General features: G+C 39.9%; 1 protein-coding gene across 8 annotated transcripts in view; it reads left to right on the top strand.

The window, feature by feature from the left end:
- The window catches only part of YAP1 (Yes1 associated transcriptional regulator), a 125,353-nt gene that overhangs the window by 77,760 nt on the left and 26,399 nt on the right, over positions 1–21,194 (top strand). For 4 of the 8 annotated variants that reach the window (XM_043482663.1, XM_043482667.1, XM_043482665.1 and 1 more), the window contains exon 4: positions 6,950–7,063. In XM_043482663.1, the coding sequence (XP_043338598.1) occupies positions 6,950–7,063 (114 nt within the window). Of the gene's footprint in view, positions 1–6,949; positions 7,070–21,194 lie in introns of all 8 variants that reach the window. The other 4 variants (XM_043482666.1, XM_043482662.1, XM_043482664.1 and 1 more) reach the window with 1 other exon arrangement.

The raw sequence follows: 21,194 nt of genomic DNA, 5'->3' as shown, positions 1-21,194 counted from the left end.
TTAGTTGCCTCCAGAGTCCTTACTCTTCGTTACAGTCTGGTCATTAGAAGCCAAAAAGAAATGTATCTGGTCTACTTCTCCATGATAGTTGCTTGGGCCATTTCAGTTTTTTAAAAAAGAAGCATTCCCCTTCTGCTTTATCCTGATAGAGGTTGAGCCATTTGCCTCATCTTATTCTAGCAGAGGTGACTGCGTGCTGTCCTCAGACATGGAGTGCTTGATAGTTTGGTCTCTGAACTGCCCCGATGCCTAACAGTGAGCAACTGTAGTTTCATAAAAGTTAGATAAATTCAGGTAACAGTTATATACCAGCTAAAGAATTGTAAGTAGTTTTTTTTAATATCATTGTTTCTCAAAAATGTGTTCGTTGGACCAGCAGCGTCAGCACCATCTCGGCATTTTCAGGCCTAACTCCAGACCTACTGAATCAGAAATTCTAGGGATGGGACTCAGCTTGCGTTTTATCCTAAGTCATTAAAATATCACTACTTATATTTGCTTCATTTCATGTACTCCCTATTGGAGAAGTTTTAGTATTTATGATGCTAAAATCAGGATGTAAATTGAACTTCAAAATTTTCTGAATATATTTTGATCTATCTCTGTAGTCTCCTCTTGTAAATCTAGTTTTGTGAGAAGCCCAGATTCCCCCACAGACTTACTGACTTTATTCAATTCCAGCTCTAGCCCAAACAGGTGCTTGAATCAAACTTTCAGTAGCCTGTGCGACTTGATGATTCAGAAGATATATCATTCTTGCTGTCTCAGCTTCTTATGGTTATTCAGCAGTTAGCTTAGTTTAACACAGTGACTTAGAAACCTGCATTATCAAGTCACCGAATTTCATCCCAAGAGCGTTTAAATAAAAATTCTCTTTGTGTGTGAATAAAGCGCAGATCTGTTATTGTTTATTTAGTTCATATTTGAGGTTGAAGATTTTTTTTTTCTTTTCAGTTTTGGTTTTTCTATTAGAATTTGATTGTGATGCAAAGCTTTTTAAAGGTAATGTTTCCTCATCTACTCCTTTGCCTTTGATCAGTAGCTTTTTCTGTAAAGAGGACATCCTGTTTTAGACAGTCTCTTTCCATACATTAAATTTTTACCTAGTGTTAAATGAACATAAACATAAAAGCATTCTTTTGTGTTTAGTATATGTTTTTGGTATCAGTTTGAATGCTTAGAAAAGTTTACTGTGATTATTCTACTTCATATGTACATATTTACTTCTTTAATTAGAAATATGGGTAAGAAAATAGGCAACAGTCACTACATTCTTTTTTTGTACCATTCTTATCTCTCCTTTATATTTTTATGTCTAAAATTAGTTGTGTAGTCACTCAGTCGTGTCTGACTCTCTGTATCCCCATGGACTGCAGCACGCCAGGCTTCCCTGTCCTTCACTATCTCTGGGAGTTTGCTCAAACTCATGTCCATTGAGTCGATGATGCCATCCAACCATCTCATCCTCTGTCATCCCCTTCTCCTCCTGCCCCCAATCTTTCCCAGCATCAGGGTCTTTTCCGATGAGTCAGCTCTTCTAATCAGGTGACCAAAGTATTGGAGCTTCAGCTTTAGCATCAGTCTTTCCAATGAATATTCAGGGTTGATCTCCTTTAGGATGGACTGGTTGGATCTCCTTGCAGTCCAAGGGACTCTCAAGAGTCTTCTGCAACACCACAGTTCAAAAGCATCAATTCTTTGGCTCTCAGCCTTCTTTATGATCTAGTTCTCACATCCATACCTGACTTCTGGGAAAACCATAGCTTTGACTAGACAGACTTTTGTGGGCAAAGTGATGTCTCTGCTTTTTAATACGCTGTCTAGGTTGGTCATAGCTTTTCTTCAAAGGAGCAAGTGTCTTTTAATTTCATGGCTGCAATCACCATATGCAGTGATTTTGGAGCCCAAGAAGATAAAGTTAAAATTAGTTAGAGGTTTATTTTTTGTTTTTAAATTGAAGTATAGTTGATTTACAATGTTGTGCCAACCTCAGGTGTATAGAGGTTTGTTTTTGATTGTTTATACAAGAACAGAACTGGTGGCAAAGTTTGCTAAATTTAATTTTTGCAGTCTACTGTTTTTAGTGAAATCCTCAATATTATACTTAATGACATATATGAAAAATACTTGAGAAATATGATTTATATAGGCTAAATAGCTAATGATTTAAACTTAGTATGAATGAATAAAGTCATTATTTTGCTCTGCAAAGTTAATGTATGGAAACACCTGCAGAAGTTTTGGGGATGTATATATGTCTTTGGACAGCAGCACACTGTATGATTTTAAACAGGGTCTCTGATGTCAGATTGCCCGGGTTCAAATCTTTATCTTGGGAAAGTTTGCTCTGCGGTCTGCCTTGGGCAGGTGATCTGCCTGAACGTCAGTGTTTCATCAGGGTGATGGGGGTAAGTACAGGGTGTGCAGTGGTAGTGAGCGAGCTGGTGCCGTCGCTGCGGGGGGCAGCGCGTTGCACAGTTTGTGACAAATTCAGGACAAAACGTGGAAACAACTCATACGTAACACTGGGATAAATGAATTCTAATATATCTGCGTAGTAAGATCTGTGAAGCCATTAAAAAGGATGAGAGAGACTTACGTGTTATGTTAAGAAAAGCTGTCCATAATAGATATTAAGTGAGTAAAAGCAAGTGTGGTTCAGGTATAGCATGACGTCAGTAGTTATGCGTGTGTATTACAAAATGTGCACAGGAAAGATAATCCAGAATCCATCACAAAATGAAAGTTCGGTTTTTCTCCTGGAGATTAGATTACAAGAAACTTTCACTTTTCCATTTTACCGTTCTACAAATTTTAAACACTTTTTAGGATGTCAAATGAGCCGTAAAAATGAAAACACTTAAGGAGCAAAAAGCACTAGATTAATATCAAGTCATTCACATATTCTGTTTATAATAGAATGTGTGACGCCGCTCACCCTCTCTGATCTGCTTCAGTCCATCTGTGAGGATTCAGCCGTCAATAATTTCCAGCTCTTTTTCTTAACCAAGTAAGCAAAAGAATGGTGACAAGAACTGGTGACGTGTTCGCTAAATTTAATTTTTGAAGTCTACTGGTTTTAGTAAAATACTAAATATTATACTTAGTGACTTATATATGAAAAATACTTGAGAAATATTATTTATATAGGATAAGTAGCTATATTTATGGCTGCAGTCCTTGGGACTGCAAAGAATGTAGTGTTTAAGGAAAGAAGCAGGGAATCCATTCCCTTAGGCACGTTTGCAGGCTGGGATGGAATCTGTCAGGCCACTTTGCTGATGCTCCCAGCGATGCACCCAGTGACTTCTGTTGGCTTGTTCATCATCGTGTCTTAAGAACCTAAGGATTTTATTACTTGTTTTTCAGACTCATTCAGCCATCTTCTGCAATTAAAGTTAGTAACAAACCCTTGGGCTTCCCTTGTGACTCAGTAATAGAAAATCCTGACTCAGTACCTGGGTCGGGAAGATCCCCTGGAGAAGAAAATGGTAACCCACTCCAGCATTCTTGCCTGGGAAATGCCATGACCGAGGAGCCTGGTGGGCTACAATCTGTGGAGTCGCAGAAGAGTCGGACACAATTGAGCGACTAAAACAGCAAGAGTTCTGAAGTTTCTGACTTCCTAGGGGGGAGGCAGAGACCGAAGTGACACTCACGGCTGCTGAGAAAAGGGGTTTGGTTTCTACGTGTTTACCGAGTCTGCTCCCCACTCACCTGTTAGTAAACACAGGATACCTGCAGCAGAGTCCCAGCTCTGGACATAATACCGTGTGCAGAACTTCACGCCCAGGACCGGAGGAGGGTCTTCCCCCACAGTCTCTGTAGTAAGAGTCTAGAACACTCCAGTTGCACGTGCCTGCATTCCCTAACATGATTTTGACCCCATCAAAGAAGATCTTTGATAATAGTGTAATAGCAAATCGGTCTGTTCTTGAAGCAGATGGAACTGGCCTAGAATTAGGGCCTTGGTCCCATGGGCCCGTGTGAGTGGTCTGTTAGCCGCAGTTCCTCTTCCAGCACCACTCACAAGGCTGTCTTGGACTGCCAGTACAGTCAGTCCCCTGCACACGAAGGAGTTCTGTTCCAAGAGCTTGTTCATAAGTTCAACAGAGTTAGCCTAGGTACCCAACTGACACAATTAGGCTGTATGGTATTGTACTGTAATAGGTTAATAATATTTTTTCAAAAATAATACATTAAAAAAAACACAAAAAATGAAAGTTCCAATCTTACAGTGTAGTACCTTGAAAAGTACGGTACTAGAGTATGACGGCTGGGTTCTAGAGTGTGACGGCTGGGTACTAGAGTATGACGGCTGGGTACTAGAGTATGACAGTACTAGAGTATGACAGCTGGGTGCTAGAGTATGACAGTACTAGAGTATGATGGCTGGGTGCTAGAGTATGACGGCTGGGTACTAGAGTATGACGGCTGGGTGCTAGAGTATGACGGTACTAGAGTATGACGGCTGGGTGCTAGAGTATGACGGCTGGGTGCTAGAGTATGACGGCTGGGTACTAGAGTATGACGGCTGGGTACTAGAGTATGACGGCTGGGTGCTACAGTATGACAGTACTAGAGTATGACGGCTGGGTACTAGAGTATGACGGTACTAGAGTATGACAGTACTAGGGTGTGACGGCTGGGTACTGGAGTATGACGGTGCTAGAGTATGACGGCTGGCGTAAACTGGCATCAAGTGAACAGGCAGGCTTCTGATGGGGGAGCGGAGGTGGAGGACGGGCGAGTGAAGCATCTCAGCGATGGGAGGCAGGGGGCAAGCCGGTCTCCCTCCTGCCGGCCCCGGGAGCACAGGCTCCTTGCTGCGTTCAGCTCTGTCCTCCTTGAAAGCACGATGGGACGATGCTGGGTTGAACGTGCTGCGCTGCCGCGCCCTGTACAGTGAAGTGCACAGAAGCACAGCCACGTGTGGGGGGTGCACGCGTGTGAGTGTGCGCCGGCACCTGAGCGAACGGAAACACGGTCGGCGTGCACGTTTGCATCTTGCAAGTTCACAACTTGACGGCTCGTATGCAGGGGACTTACTGCCTAGAAAAAGGGACTGTTCCATTTTTGCACAGGAGACACACTTAGTCTCTAATCTTGGATGTGGGAGATGAATAAGAAGTAGGAGTGAGAGGGATGTCAAGAGGGAGGGGGCGTGTGTATACTTGCTGCTGACTCACATTCCTGTGTGACCGAAACCAACAGTGAAGCAGTCACCCTCCACGTGAAGTTTTTTTAAAAGTTTAAAAATGATGAAAATTTAAAGAAAAGAAGTGTTATGAGGAAACTGGCTCAGGAATCAGGCTGCTGGGTTTGAGTATCATCTCTGACGCTGGCTCTGTGACATACAGCTGAGCCGCTCTGCCTCAGTTTCCCGTTAGAATGGAGATTGTCCTGCTGCTTGCGTCCTCGGTCATCGTCTGCATTAGATGAGTCCGTGCGCATGTGTACCTGGCACCGTGCCTGGCGCACAGTAAGCAGTCAGTTCCTGTTGGTCCGTTTCCCTTTGCCTCTCCTGATCCTCGTGGGGGTGGGAAGTGGAGGAGACAAGAGGAAATGTGCCTGGGTTTGATCACTTATGCTAGGCCTCTCATTTCCTCACTGTTTCCTCTCAAAAGCAACTCGCTACCCTCGTAAGGATAGCATCATCTTGGTGGTGGTTTAGTTACTAAGTCGTATCCGACTCTGTGACTGCATGAACTGTAGCCTGCCAGGCTCCTCTGTCCATGGAATTCTCCAGGCAAGAGTACTACAGTGCGTAGCCTTTCCCTTCTCCAGGGGATCTTCCCAACCCAGGGATCAAACCCAGGTCTCCCACTCTGCAGGTGGATTCTTTACCAGCTGAGCCACAAGGGAAGCCCAAGAATACTGGAGTTGGTAGCCTATCCCTTCTCCAATAGATCTTCCTGACCCAGGAGTTGAACCGTGGTCTCCTGCATTGCAGGTAGATTCTTTACCAGCTGAGCTACCAGGGAAGCCCCAAAGTGAAAGTGAAAGTCGCTCAGTCACATCCGACTCTTTGTAGCCCCATGGACTATATAGTCCATGGAATTCTCCAGGCCAGAGTACTGGAATAGGTAGCTGTTCCCTTCTCCAGGGGATCTTCCCGGCCCAGGAATCAAACCTCGGTCTCCTGCATGGCAGGCAGATCCTTTCCTGAATGAGCTAGGAGGGAAGCCTAGCATCATCCTAAACTTCCTGTGTTCTTAGCCCTGTCTCCCAGGTGTTGCTTCCTCACGCTGTAGTTTTGGAATTTGTACCTCCTTTTTCTTCCTGAGAAACGTGCCTCCCAGCAGTCTTGGTCCTTACTCTCCCCCCTTCCCACATCTCTAACAGACTGAAACTTCCAGCCCGGTCCCCACCTCCTAGCAACTTCCGGGCTGCTTGAGAACCAGCTCTTTTCCACCGTTTTCTCTATTACAGTGTTCTTGGTGTGTCAGTCACATAAAGAATGGAAATCGGAGGCAGTTGGCAGGCTGAGCTAACTGTGCTCTATACTGAGCGGTGTTTGTGATGCCACAGCGCTGTGAGAACTCTTGCACAGACTCCTCGTGAAGAGCTCTGGGGCCTCTGGGGAGGTGCTGTCACGAAACAGGCTGGATGGGGGGACAGCCCCTGAGCTGCAGCACTCCGCATCTTGTATTAACACCGATAGTAATTGCTTGGGTCATGCCTTCCAGAGAGGTTTCCCAAAATCTGAAGTTTGTTTACATCTGTGTCTCTGGGGATGTAGATTTTGTTATTGGATAGTTTCTCTTAGCAGAGAAGAATCAAGTATTCAGGTGTACCGTTCTACCCTGAACACATCTTAAGTCTACTTTAATGAGTTGTTTTATGTCAGGATGTGTTTTCTTTTTAAATTAGCACCTCTCCCACTTTTTTTATTTTTGGGTGCACCAAATAAAAACCAACCATGATTTTTTTTTCCTGTTGTTTATAGGTCCTCTTCCTGATGGATGGGAACAAGCCATGACTCAGGATGGAGAAATATACTATATAAACCACAAGAACAAGACCACCTCTTGGCTAGACCCCAGGCTTGACCCTCGTTTTGGTAAAGGTTCATCTCAAAATCTTTTTAAATATTTTTGATTACTGGTTTTTGGTATGTGAATATTGGAAGGTACATTTAAATTAAGTTGCGTTGCTTTATAGTTTAAAAAAATGACTGCCTAGCCAACTTATCTAGTACAATGCTTATGCCTTTCACTTGAAACTTGAATTTGGATCTAAATCAACTTTTTAGCTTTGACTTCTTGGGATGGGATTGGAGGAATTTTGTGGTGGTTTACTAACCAGACTCACTGTTTCTTTAACATTTTTGAGAAGTACAGTGATCTTGTTTAAAATGATCTTTCTAGCTATAGAAATAATCAGGCTGTTGGTTCATCTAAAACCTGAAATACCAGCTTTTGTCGGTGAGTGACCTGATGTCTGCTTATGCTTAACTTGAGAGAGCAGTGACTCCCATCCTGTGTTTCGATGTTAAAATGTTTTCTGTCCTCAGCTGGGGCAGGGACCCTGCACCTAGAGATAGGCCAGTGGAAGCGTTTCCCCTTCTCTTCGTTTCTGCCCTCACTCCCCAACCCCACACCCATATTTTAAGGGTTTTTTTTTTTTCTTTGTTTTTCATTTAGGAAACAAAAAGTAAAGCCATATTTCTCCCTCAAATCAAATGACAAAAATCACCATTTGCACAAAGAAATACTTCCCTCCCAAATGTGCATATCTTGATAATAGTATACAAGCTCTTTGGGGCCTTTATATCCGTATTTTTTCACTGTTTTCCTTTTCTTCAGTTCGGTTTCTGAGATATTTTCCCAAAGCCATGGAAAAATGAATCTAAAAAGGAGCAGATCATTGTGGTTTTAAAGCTTTCGTCTTGGACTGGATGTAGCTAAATGAAAACAATGTGCAGATCACTGAGTAGGTCAGACTGAGGGAACTCGGAACCTTTGAAGCTTTGCAGGGGTTGACCTAACAACAACTGCGGGGCCCTTACGGGAAAGAGGAATTAACTCCTTGAATGCCATCAAAACACAATCTGGGGTAAAAGGGAAGAAAGAGAACTCTACCCAGGGCTGGGCAAAATAACTGCCCTGTTAGGAACGTTCCGAACAGTTCTGTGTCTGTATGTATACCTTTTAAAAACCCCGACGTTTGGGTTTGCTGCCCCAAGCTCACCGGTTGGTCAGTGTTAGGAACTGATCCCCTATTCAGGTAAAGTCAGAGTGGGATCAGGGCAGAGACTGTCACTTTGACAGATACCTGGTTTGGCTTAAATGCGAGCCTTTTGAGCTTCAAGACCTATTTGGGTGTTAAAAAAGTAATGTGGCATGTTAATAATTTGCAACTTCAGATTCTATTTAATACTTGAATAAGCCCTTGTGGTTGAAACAGGAAACCAAGTAAGGTAGAAAATTTAATAAATGTTGCCATTTGTATGGGCTAGAACGATAACAGCCATGTTTCCTCAAATCATCTTTAATGAAATGAATTCAGCTTGTCCACATTTGGAGATTTTTTAAAATGGTACTGTGGGATTTTTTTTCCCTCTACATGAGGTTATGAAAAATGATGATTAACTCTTAGCTAGCTATAGAAATCAGCAGTTGGAACAAAGGTTTTTGTTTTTAAGTATTTTCAGTTAATAAAAAGTGAAGTAAAGCAAGTTGGCTATGAGCTTAAGTAGATCCATTAATTACACACACAGCTTGGTCTTTTGTTTTAAATGGAAGAAAGTACCAAAAAAATAATAGTCTCCCTCCCACCTCAACATATGTACACAGAGCGTACAATTAAGTATGCCAAGAAAAGGTTTCATAAAATACTCTTACTGCTTTTAGTTTCCCTTTTTGGGCCCACTGTTGTATGTGTATTCCAGACAGGCTTGACAGCTTGCCAAAGCTTTTTATTTTGTGGCCCGACTTCTAATCTGTTCCAGACCTTTTCAGGCAGAGAGCTCAAGTGTAACTGACGCGGAACAGGAAAGGGGAAGAAAACAGTGTGGGTCTCTGACCCACAGTGACAGCAAAGAGACGAGCTGTTAGCTGCTGGACTTGAAGGAGTTTTCCTTGAAATCTGAAGTTCTATGGTAGATTGCATTTGATCTGCCAAAAAAATATAAACTATCCCCTTTCTGACCCTTTGAACCATGCAAACACCAACAAATGATAGGTTATTGCCTTCGTGGTTGTGGAATTTGCTTTCCTGTATTCCCCAAATCTATATTAAAGTATTTACCATTTTTTACCTTAAGTTGACCTATGTCTTTTGACATTTTAGAGTGGAAAATACACCTGACCTCTGTGTGAGCTTGACTTGATCACGTAATTGCCTTCAAACATCAACCTGTCTTATATTTCTGTTCTTTATCAGATGCTTTGGAATAATTATATTTAGAATAATTTTTTTAATCAGTTCTTCACATCCCCCATGAAGTTAATAAGTTATCCATATAATATAAATTTAGGAAATTTGTAATTTGTTATGCATTGGTTCCTTTTTATCCAATTTTCTTGTTCTTTAACATTTAAAAACCATATCTTTAAAGAAAATTATTGAAGTTTTTATTTTACGTTGATTTACCGTATTAGTTTTCAGTATATCCCTTAGTGATTCAACATTTTTATAGATTATACTCCATTTAAAGTTATTACAAAATAATGACTGTTTCCCTGTACTATGTTTTTCCCTATTGCTTATTTTTTATACATAGTAGTTTGTATCTCTTAATCTCATACCCTTTTCTTGCCCTTCTATAAAAGCTATATATTTTTGACATTTATATTATTTTACAGCATTGATTGGTAATTTGTAACAAATCATGAGGTGACATACAGTGGCAATAAGAACCAAATGATACTGGCTGTGAAAGAAGGAGGGCTTTCATCTATTTTTAAGGAATCATACCAGGACCGTTTTTACACTTTATTAAAGAAAGTTGATGCTTGAATATTACACAGGTCATTAAATAATTTCATATTTACACTTTTTTCCCCCTACAGATTTTATGCTTGCAAACATAAAAAGTCTCAAGTTTAAACATTTTCTTATACATTGTAAAATTATTTATTTTATATAATATAGTCATATGAATATTTTCCAGTGAAAGCCCTAATGAAAGCAAACAAATTACAATCCCGTTCTTCAGGATGAACAACCTGTTCCAAAGTACTGATGGTCAGCAAACTGATCTTTTATGTAATGTCCCTGTTTATGTGAAAGAACATATTAAAGTGTTAGAATCTGTGTTTCTGGAAATCAGTGCTGATGAGACCACTGGGATTAAAAACACATTTGGTGTAAATAAAGTACTGGAACTAGCAATGTGGGTTAAAAGGTGTATCTTTTGAGTCTTAAAGGAGGTAATAAATAACCTAGGTTGGCAGAAACCCAATATCCTTTGAAATCACTGACAGCCTTTCTGTGCGTACACATTCTATGCATGGAAATGTAACAGGTAATTAAAACCTAGATGTTAATTTTGGTCCTTGGTTTCAAGGCATCCCAAAACTTGCTTTTCAGTCACAAACCAAAAGTTGTTCAGCACACCTTTCTGATCACAGTTAAATATTTTGCATCAGTAGTTAAAAGTCTGTTAAATTTTTTACGTGTTCAGACATGCATTAACCTTTTCCCTTTAAGAGCAAATATTTCTGATAGCTGTTAAAAGTAATATTTTGCTTTCGATAAAGATGCACCTAATGACCAACTAAATATCTTGCGTCTATTGTAGAGGAAGGGAAAGCCCCAAAGGCTGTAGGAACTAACTCTGTAACTCCACTAATGGAGTCTTGGGTAGCTAGGATACCAGCATCAGCTCATGTGAACTTTTACTGAAGCAAGTCTCTTGATTATCCAGCATTAAAAACAAGTTTTTCCTTTGTTTTTGTTTTCCTTACCCTCTTTTAAATATTACCTAGTGATCCTAAAATGTCAGTTTTGGTTGTGAGCTATATTATTAACTACTTAGGGCGGGGAGGAAAAGCTGTTTCATTGTGTTTTAGGTAAATAGAGCTGTTGCTAACTGCAACGTCTTCAAACAGATAAATCTCACCAAGTTTGGCACGTAAAAGCAACTTGTGACTCTTCTCGTCACCTTTCCTCAGAGGAGGAGGGAGGGGGTGCCCTGGGCGCTGAGAGCGTTTAGCGCCCTGACCCCTGCACGCTGAGCAGGATGCCACCCAGTCCTGTGACTGCAGACCCACCAACGTCGCTTAAAAAACACTGGGAGAGGTGGGGATTGCTGCCCCAAGTCTGAGTTTCTCGGAGGTCTAAGAAAATCATGACTTACCAAGTTGCATAGTTAAGTGACAGAACTAGAATCTGGACTTGATCTTTCGACACCCAGAATTTTAAAGAAATATAGGTTACAAGCAGTTAATCTTTCAGAAACACACCTAAGTCACCAATACTAATACATGGAAATTTCAGAGGGAGGAAGATGACAATGGTTAATGCATTTACTTATGTACTGTGACTTACATATTGTGACTCATCTTGAGGAAATTACCAAAGGTAGTGAGTTTCCAGTTACAGAAGTGAAACCAGTTGAATTATCAGGCCTCACCTCTGCCACATCCTTAAGAGATAACCTTCCAACCTCATCTTTGACCTTTCCCTTGACTAGGAGCTTTCCACGTTACAAGGCAATCCATTTTATTTAAGGAAGGTTCTAATGACCAGAAAGTATGTGTTCCTTTATTACTCAGAAGTTTACTTCCATTCAAATTTGTGAATACAGTCCTAATATCAGAACGTTCTCTCTTACTGTGGTTTCTCTAGTTTTTTCCATGCATTAAGAGTTCTGAGTTCTTTACCAGTTTTATTCCCTCCTTCTGGATGCCTCTCATTTAACTAGTGCCTCTTTAAAGGTAACACTCAGTGTCGTTTTTAAATGCACATTATCCAGTGAGAAAAACAATTACAACACTTCTCTCACCTGGCATTTTGTATGACCTTGAAAAATCCTTTAGAAGAAATCAGTTAGCATACTCTTTTCTCCATAGTAGTTGCATAATACATTCAATATGAATTTGAATTAAACTGTGATGCAGAAAAATTCAATATGAATTAAATTCTGAGATAGAAAAATGTACCTTCTCAGTTAGAAATCAGAAGACCCAAGTTATTCTGGTATCACAGTATAACCAGTTCATTCAGAAAGATACCTGACTTCTCAGCTTATTTGGACTCATATACTGGATGTTTTAAGAATATTTCCAGTCCTTAATTATTGTCATCTGCGACTCTTTGCAACCCCATAAATTGGGGTCCTCCAGGCTCCTCTGTCCACGGGATTCTCTAGGCAAGAATACTGGAGTGGGTTGCCATTGCCTTCTCCAGGGACTCCTCCAGACCCAGGGACTGAACCCCAGTCTACCACATTACAGGCAGATTCCTTACTGTCTGAGCCACCAGGGAACCCCCTTCTTAATTATTGTGATTTAATGCAATATGCTAGAGTATGAACTCTTCAGTGGTGGCTTTGGATTCTTGCTTAAGGTTATTTCTCAGTAGCTTTCTGGATTAGAGTGCCCTGAGGTTTCAAAGATGCTTTTGAACTATTTATTGCACCATTTAAGTTTAACTTTTAGCCCTCTGGTCACAGCTGGAAATTACTTGTGAAGAGGAGACTAGGCAATCTTTCAGCTTAATCTAAAGATAAGCCTTATCGCATGGTGAGTATGCCCAGGCAAACATCTGACAGGGAATGGCCGGTGCTGGATGGAAGAGTTAAGTTTTGTCTCCACTGTGGAGCTCTGACACATACAGGAATTGAAACGTGCGTGTGTTAGCAGGGTTCAGTTTTACTGCCTGAAAGATGGACACAGTTTTGGGGTGCTCGGTTTCTGAACTTTGAAACTTCCCTGAAGTTGCTGTAATAGAAGGCCTGATGTAAGCTGATTGGAAGTATAACTCCAGGCCATGTGCTCAGTGCAGCTCAGTTTAAAACACACTGTTAGAGATTGTTACAAATTGTTGCCCTCACTACTTTTTTTTTTTTTTTAACTTAAAAAAAAACAAACACTGAAATGAACGTTTTGATGTGTAAGGAATATTTTTGGAATATCATAATTATTTTGGAATATCAAAATTAGTTCAAACTTGAGGTTTGCAGTTTTAGTCTTTTTTTCTTTAATTTATGTTTTATTCAGGAGGATAGTGTCAAAATAGTCTATTATTCATATATTCAATCTCTTCTATTTGCTGAGGGTGAGTAGACATACACGGTTGTTCAGTCGCCCAGTCGTGTCCAACTCTTTGCAGCCCCACGGACTGCAGCACGCCAGGCCTCCCTGTCCGCACCATCTCCAGAAGTTTGCCCAAGTTCATGTCCATTGCATCGGTGTTGCCATTCAGCCATCTCATCCTCTGACACCCCCTTCTCCTCACATTCATTAATGAGGTGAAATTAATACATAGTTTCTATTTGATGATGGTTCAGTGATACAAATAATTATATAGTGAAGAAGTATTTTTCTTTGCATAACGAATGATAATTTAAATTAATGATTTGTGTTAATAAAACCCCTCCCATCAAACATAAGAAAATTTATTTTTAAAAGAAACCTGTGTTTCAAGTTATTTGCATCCCCTCTGCATTAATAGCAAGTGTCTTATAAACGGCACTGAAGAAGAGATCCATCTGGTGATGCCACTTTTTGTGCCAACCCAGAGACTCAGATAAACAGAAAAGGAGATTGTAGTCTTCCAGAGGGAAAAGCCAGATCGATTTCTGCTGAAATCAGTTGGAGTGACTTAGAAGGGGAGTGGTTCGTTTTCTTTGTCTTATGCTCATGTTCTGCTACCCTGGTTGCTGAGGTCACTTCAGAACTCATTCTGGACTTGCTTCAATTTGGAGATTCTCCTGTGCATTACTAATAACATCCTACTAACCAGGGATAAAAACTTTTTGTACTTACTTACTCATTCAACAGATGAGTGCCAGTTACATACCAGGCACTATGCTAACAGTTGGGGGTGGGGGTTGCAGGCTACTGAGTAAATAAACCATTACAAAACCTGTTCAGTACAATGAAGGGCTTTATCATAAGGTGCTCCAAAAGGGAATGAGGTGAGGTAGTCAGGAACACTTTTTTGAAGGGGGACATTAAAGGATGAGAAGCCAGTCAAGCTCTACACTATATAAAAGGACCAGTTTTCATGCTTAGCAGTCAAAACTCAGATTCATCTCTTCTAAATTATAAATTCCCCTAGTGAAAGAGTAATAGATTACATGTAATTAGAAATAAAGCTATTATTAATGGAACTGTTTACTCATTAATCTAACATGAATTCTTGATGCCAGGTAGATTTTTAAACCTTATTCCCTGTCTCTCTATAGACCAGTCATTTCATTATTTGTACCTTAAACACTGTTTTCATAGTAGAGGGAAAAAACAGTTACGTTCTGGAGACAGACAGAACTGAAGGCTAGTTAAGACTACTTTCTCCCTTCTCCTCCTCACCTCATTTAGCAACTCCTGTGTCCTGCCCCAAACTGCTTAATGAGGTGATGAGGAGAAAATGTTCTGTTGAATGTTTCTTAAGCTCTATTCACAATTGTATTGTTTGAAAAATACCATTGTAATGAATTTTCATGCCAGACTTTTGATAGATGGTTGAAGGAAGATGATATCAAACTGACCTAAATAGAGACGTTATTGATATTTTTGAACAGTTTAAAGATTCAGATACTTTAACCCAGTTTAGGGGGCCTGGCAGTTGATAATTGGGAAGGGAGAAAAGTACAGAGTGTGCCTTTGATAAGACCTAGCGTGGATTTTTAGAGGAGATTAGCTCTTACCACATCATACAGACCAAAGCCGCAATGAGATACCACTTTATTCTCAGTAAGACGGCTGAAGTGAAAGACAGGCATCAGTAAGTGTTGGCGAGCACGTGGAGCGGTTGGCACCCTCATCCATTGTCCATATGATTGAAAACGGACGCAGACACTCGAGAAAACTTTTGTTGCGGTTTCTCAGAAAGTGCACCCACTGTGCGGCTCAGCAGTTCCGCGCCCTAGATACTTATGCCCCAAAGAGGAAACCATATGTCCATACAAAAACCTGCAAACTTGAATGTTTGTAGCCACATGATTCATAAAAACCAAAAGGTGAAAATAACATGTTCCATCAACCGATGAACAAACTAACAAAAGGCAGTGTTCTGTACAATGGAAGGTTATTCGGTGATAAAAAGGAGTAAAATGCTGATACATGCTATAACATAGATGAATCTAAAAAACATACCAAGTGAAACAAGCCAGTTACAAAATTGATTCCACATATATGACCTGTTCAGAATAGGCAATTCCAAAGAGACAAAAAGTAGTTTAATGATTACCAGCAACTGGGGAAGGGGCAATAGAAAGTGTACTCCCAAAGGAATACATGGCTTCTTTGGGGGATGATGAAAATGTTCTGAAATTAGATAGTGGTGATGGTTACACACAGCCCTATGACTTTATTAAAACTACTGATAAAGGGGTGAAGTATCTCAGAGTAACTTTTCATTGAGATATAGCTTAACAGTGTTGAGACACATCTTTTGCATATTAATAATGAAAAGGTACTCAGTCATTCAATTGGGACCCTAGCCTTATTTAAAATACATAAATTATTGTGCCCGTTAGTAACAGCTTTTTGGAGACAGTGCAATCCCCTCAGTCATGTTGAAATACTGAACTAGCAGTGGGTGTTTTGTGTTTTGTTTTCACTGTTTTAAGACTGACAGGTGGCCTGTTAGATTGTTTTCAGAAAACTTTCATTTCTTTTAATAAGCCTACTGTTTTACAGAAGTCTTAAGTATCTTATCAATACAGGAAAAACCTAAAATTTCTTTCCAAATGTTATGAACAAACTAATACAGCCATTCTAACATGTAACCATGTAATGTCTGAAGTTTGATAAAATATTAGACAAAATAAAGAAGTGCTTTCTTGTGTTTGGGGAGATTTGATGTGTTAATGTTTTAAAAGTTCAAAAAAAATGTTTCTAAGTTTAAATTTACACTTAATGATATTACTGGGATAGACTTTATTATCACAGTCTACAGTTGATTACCAGATCTGAAATACTTTGTAATACTACAAGATTGAAGATACCAATTATGCAAACCTAAAATTTGTCTGAAGTTTGAAAACTCAGATGTTGAGAATGACATTTGAAAAGAACCCATGGTGATGACCTCCTTTGTTTTTGAGAAGGTGGTCTTTTTTTTTTTCCTTCAGTAATTGCTGACTGTATAATTTGCTACCATAAAGCTGTCAGGACTGATTTGTTTCTGACTGATTTGTTCAAGTTATGAAATAGTAACTTGTTACTATTAGGCAGCAAACTCTGAATTTTTAAATATAGCATATTTTTTTTTAAAAATTCTGTCCTGTGTTAGGGATTTATTTTCTCTTTACCTTTTAGAAATTTTGTTAAAACTGGAGACATTTGGATTTTGGTGGTTGATCACTCAGGGGAAGAAGTTGGTAATGCAGTTCTTTTCTTTTTTAACTGCCCTGCCCGCTTCCCCCGTGAAACAAAGCCTGTTTTGTTTCTTGTCTGCCTGTGAGGTCTCTGGTGCACCCCATGTGGGTGCTCAGCTCTGTGCTTTGTTGAAATGCTTGAGATGGTCAGAAGGTAAAGAACGGGATGCTTCTGAAGAGAAGAAATCCCAGCCTCAGTTCATAAAGAAAGTTGTTTGAATTCGTCACTTAAGTGAACCCTTAATACAGAAACTTGTAGGACTGCTTGTATCCACAGGTAACAAACAGCATTTAAGTAAACAACAAAAAGGACTGACCATTATTAGCCAGAGAAACTGTATCTATTGCATATTTTGTGCAGATTTCTTTTTAATTTGTGGCGTTTTTACTCTGTCTTTTGATTCCCTGTTTTTCCCTTTCTGTGGTTTTTAGCACTCAGTTTAGGTTTGGAAACAACCGTACCAACCAGTTCCGTGTGCCATCGGCAGTGGTCGCTGTCATTACTGATTACGGCATTACTGATCACTGGCGTTTAATTCTGAGAAACTGGTGAGGCGCAGAGGAGAGTTATGCTTATTTTCATACAATATTGTTATTGTCCAGCTAGTTTTCACAAGAATATATATTTACATTAACTTGTTATATGCAATATTACTTAATAAAAATGCAATGTGGAAAGTTCAAAACTTTTTTTTAACTAGCTTTTTTTTTTAAATTCTAGAGTTTTCTTAACTCTAGAATCTGTTTTGAAATCAGTCATATTTTATCATTTCAACACTTTTCAACTTACTTAGGGGTTATTCTCTAGCAGTTGTTTGGTTTTTTTTTATAATTTATTTAACTGCTTGGAATGGAAACCATTTTTCCCAGTAGTTTTTTGCTCTAAACCTCAGATAGTGAGAGGTTCGCCATACGTGATAGATACTCAGATCAGTCCCCCAATTCATATTTAACCCATATTTTCAAAACTGATACAGCACAATGTATGGAAACATCTCTTTGAGAAAATATGCTGAGTGCCCTTTGGGAATGCCAGGAACATTTTCACCAAAAGAGAAGGATCCCTAAGGAGGTTGAACTAAGGCTCAAACTCTACCACCTGTTTTTTTCCTGTTTAGATCTTGTAGGAAAAGATCTATGCATGTCTTTGTGAATCATAAAATACTTAGAAATAGTGACAAGCATAATGGAGTCGAGGGATGGGGAGAGAAGGTATGGGAATTCAAGCCAGGGCATTTGTATGTCAATTCAGACAGTTCAGTGGCTCAGTCATGTCTGACTCTTTGTGACCCTATGGACTGCAGGCACCCCTATCTTATCACCATCTCCTGGAGCTTGCTCAAACTCATGTCCATCAAGTCAGTGATACCATCCAGTCATCTCATCCTCTTGTCATCCCCTTTTCCTTCTACCTTCAGCGCTTCAGCGCTCAGATTTCTTTATGGTCCAACTCTCAAATCCATACGTGACTACTGGAAAAACCATAGCTTTGACTGGGTGGATGTTTGTCAGCTAAGTAATGTCTCTGCTTTTTAGAATTCTGTCCAGGTTTGTCATAGCTTCTCTTCCAAGGAGTAAGCGTCTTTTAATTTCATGGCTGCAGTCACCATCTGCAGTGATTTTGGAGCCCAGAAAAATAAAGTCAGCCACTGTTTGCATTGTTTCTCCATCTATTTCCCATGAAGTGATGGGACCAGATGCAATGATCATAGTTTTCTGAATGTTGAGCTTTAAGCCAACTTTTTCAGTCTCCTTTTTCACTTTCATCAAGAGGCTTTTTAGTTTCTCTTCACTTTTTGCCATAAGGGTGGTGTCCTCTGCATATCTGAAGTTATTTATATTTCTCCTGGCAATCTTGATTCCAGCTTGTGCTTCATCCAGTTGAGCATTTCTCATGATGTACTCTGCATATAAGTTAAATAAGCAGGGTGACAATATACAGCCTTGACGTACTCTTTTTCCTATTTGGAACCAGTCTGTTGTTCCATGTCTGGTTCTAAGTGTTGCTTCTTGACCTGCATACAGGTTTCTCAAGAGGCAGGTATGGTGCTCTGGTATTCCCATCTCTTTCAGAATTTTCCACAGTTTGTTGTGATCCACACAGTCAAAGGCTTTGGCATAGTTGAGAAAGCAGAGTTTTTCTGGAACTCTTTTGCTTTTTGTATGATCTAGTGGATGTTTGCAATTTGATCTCTGGTTCCTCTGCCTTTTCTAAAACCAGCTTGAACATCTGGAAGTTCACAGTTCACGTACTGTTGAAGCCTGGACTGTTGAAGCCTGGCTTGGAGAATTTTGAGCATTACTTTGCTAGTGTGTGAGATGAGTGCAATTGTGTGGTAGTTTGAATATTCTTTGGGATTGCCTTTCTTAGGGATTGGAATGAAAACTGACCTTTTCCAGTCCTGTGACCCCTGCTGATTATCTGAAAAACTAATAATCTTCAAGTTTTAGAAAGAACTGTTTGGAGAAGGGGGGAGGCTAACATTTTTGGAGCACGTATTGTCTTCCAGGAATATAATGGATGCTTTATATTTTAGTTATAAGCCCCACAGTGGCGTCCACCTGGCTCAGTGGTAGGGAATCCTCCTGCCAGTGTAGGGGACACAGGTTCGATCCCTGTCAGGAAGATCCCTAGAGGAGGAAATGGCAACCCACTCCAGTCTTCTTGCTTGGCACGTTTCATTGACGGAGGAGCCTGGTGGGTACAGTCCATGGGGTGGCAGAGAGTTGGACACAACTGAGTGACTGAGTGCACACACCCACAGTGATCCATCCCCAAGGTAGAGATGAGGAAACTGGGAATTAGATGAAGTACTGAACTGATGTGCCTAACTCTGATCACGGTTTGTTTGACTCTGAAGGCCATGTTTTTTATATCGTCCTATGATACCTGTCAGTTGTGAATCTAGTAATGTTGGTGACAGGTAGGTACAAGCAGTTGTATTAATGAGGTTGCTGTGCTGTGCTTAGTCACTCAGTCGTGTCTGGCTCTTTGTGGCCCCATGGACTGTAGCCCCCCAGGTTCCTCTGTCCCTGAGGATTCTCCAGGCAAGAATACCAGGGTGGGTTGCCATGCCCTCCTCCCGGGGATCTTCCTAACCCAGGGAACGAACGAGGTCTCCTGTACTGCAGGCGGATTCTTTACCGTCTTGAGCCACCAGTGGGGCAAATCTTAGCTATTAAGTGTTTGGCTTTTTTCTGTCCGTTCCCCTGTAAAATACTAACTGTAAACCATAATTATTAAGGTACCAGCCGTTTATTCTTTGTAAAGACATTTCATAAATATGGCTTTTTTGCTGTGTGAAAGATTAATAAGGCTTTGAAGAATACGAAGCAGTGAGTCATGTTTTTTGGACATCCCTTCTCTGCTGTATCAGACAGAACATTAAAAAGAAATAACCAAAAAGACTTAACTTGATTCATAAATTTAAAAGAAAAAAGTCTCTGTCGGTCAGAAAATAAAACCACACAAGGAACAGGGAGCACAGACAGGCCTGGGGCCAGTCATCTTGTCGGGATATCAGACCTCAGAGTGTTGAGAGCACAGGAAGAGAGGCATGACGCAGCTGGCTGGCCCTGGCCTAGGACAAAAGCAGGGACTGACCACCTATCAGTCACAGATTTCAAAAAGCAGTGTGCGAACCAGATTATGTTAACCACAAAGCAATAAAATTAGATCCCAATAATCAAAAGTTGGCTTCAAAAAAAATATGGCTTGCCCCACCAGCTATTAAAACATACAGATTATAATTAGAACTGTGGTACCTAATAGGAAATTAGTTGAATGAAATACTAGTCAGTTATTTTTCAAAGAAAATGGGAGAAAAACTCTAATACTACTTTGGCATAGTCTCAAGGATGTTATTATCAAAAACGCAGAGTGAAGTTGAATATTAAGAGTATGCTACCAACATACTACTTCAGTGTAGTACAGTACCCTCCTGGATCTGTGTTTGCTTGGATTTTTAAACTGTTGTGGGCAGGGCCGTGGTGGGTGGTAAGTAAAACAAGTGTATAAAATTTAAAAGCACAGTGTCACAAGTGAACCAGTATTTGAGTTGGTGGCTGAGTTACATAAAGAAGAATTATTTCAGGTAACACTTAAGCTGATTTGGCTGGATATACTTAACGAAATATCTTAAGGACAAAAAAAAATGACAAAGAATTCAAACCTTTTAATTATCATTTTGTTCATCATAACTTTAATGTTCAGTCATAATGTTATTTTGAAATAATTGTATATGTATAAAAGAATAATACATATTAATGTTATTAGAACCAAGTTTTTCAGCATTAGGCAGAAAATAGTTATAAAATCTAAGCAAAACTCCCAAACGATACATACTGAGGTTATTTACAGATGAGAGGCTATATTATTTGCTTGAAAGTAATTGAGGGAAAAGTCAGACAGATGTAAAATAAAATCAGTAGGGTATTGATCATTGGGAAGCTGGGTGATGACTACATGAGGATTCATAATATATTTTTTTTCTGCTTCTCTGTGGCAGTTATTTTTCAAAATTTTAAATATATGCTTAAGAGTATAAACTGTACTCCTAAATAACTCATGAGTTAAATGGAAATCAAAATAGAAATTGCAGATATTTGAAAGAGAACAATCATGAATTATATGTACGATTTCAAATGTGGGACATGCGAGAAAAGCAGTCCTTAAAGGTAAATTTATTGACTTAAATGT

Source organism: Cervus canadensis, chromosome 11, assembly GCF_019320065.1.
Source record: "Cervus canadensis isolate Bull #8, Minnesota chromosome 11, ASM1932006v1, whole genome shotgun sequence".
NCBI lineage: Eukaryota > Metazoa > Chordata > Mammalia > Artiodactyla > Cervidae > Cervus > Cervus canadensis.
This window is presented reverse-complemented; position numbering and strand designations above follow the sequence as displayed.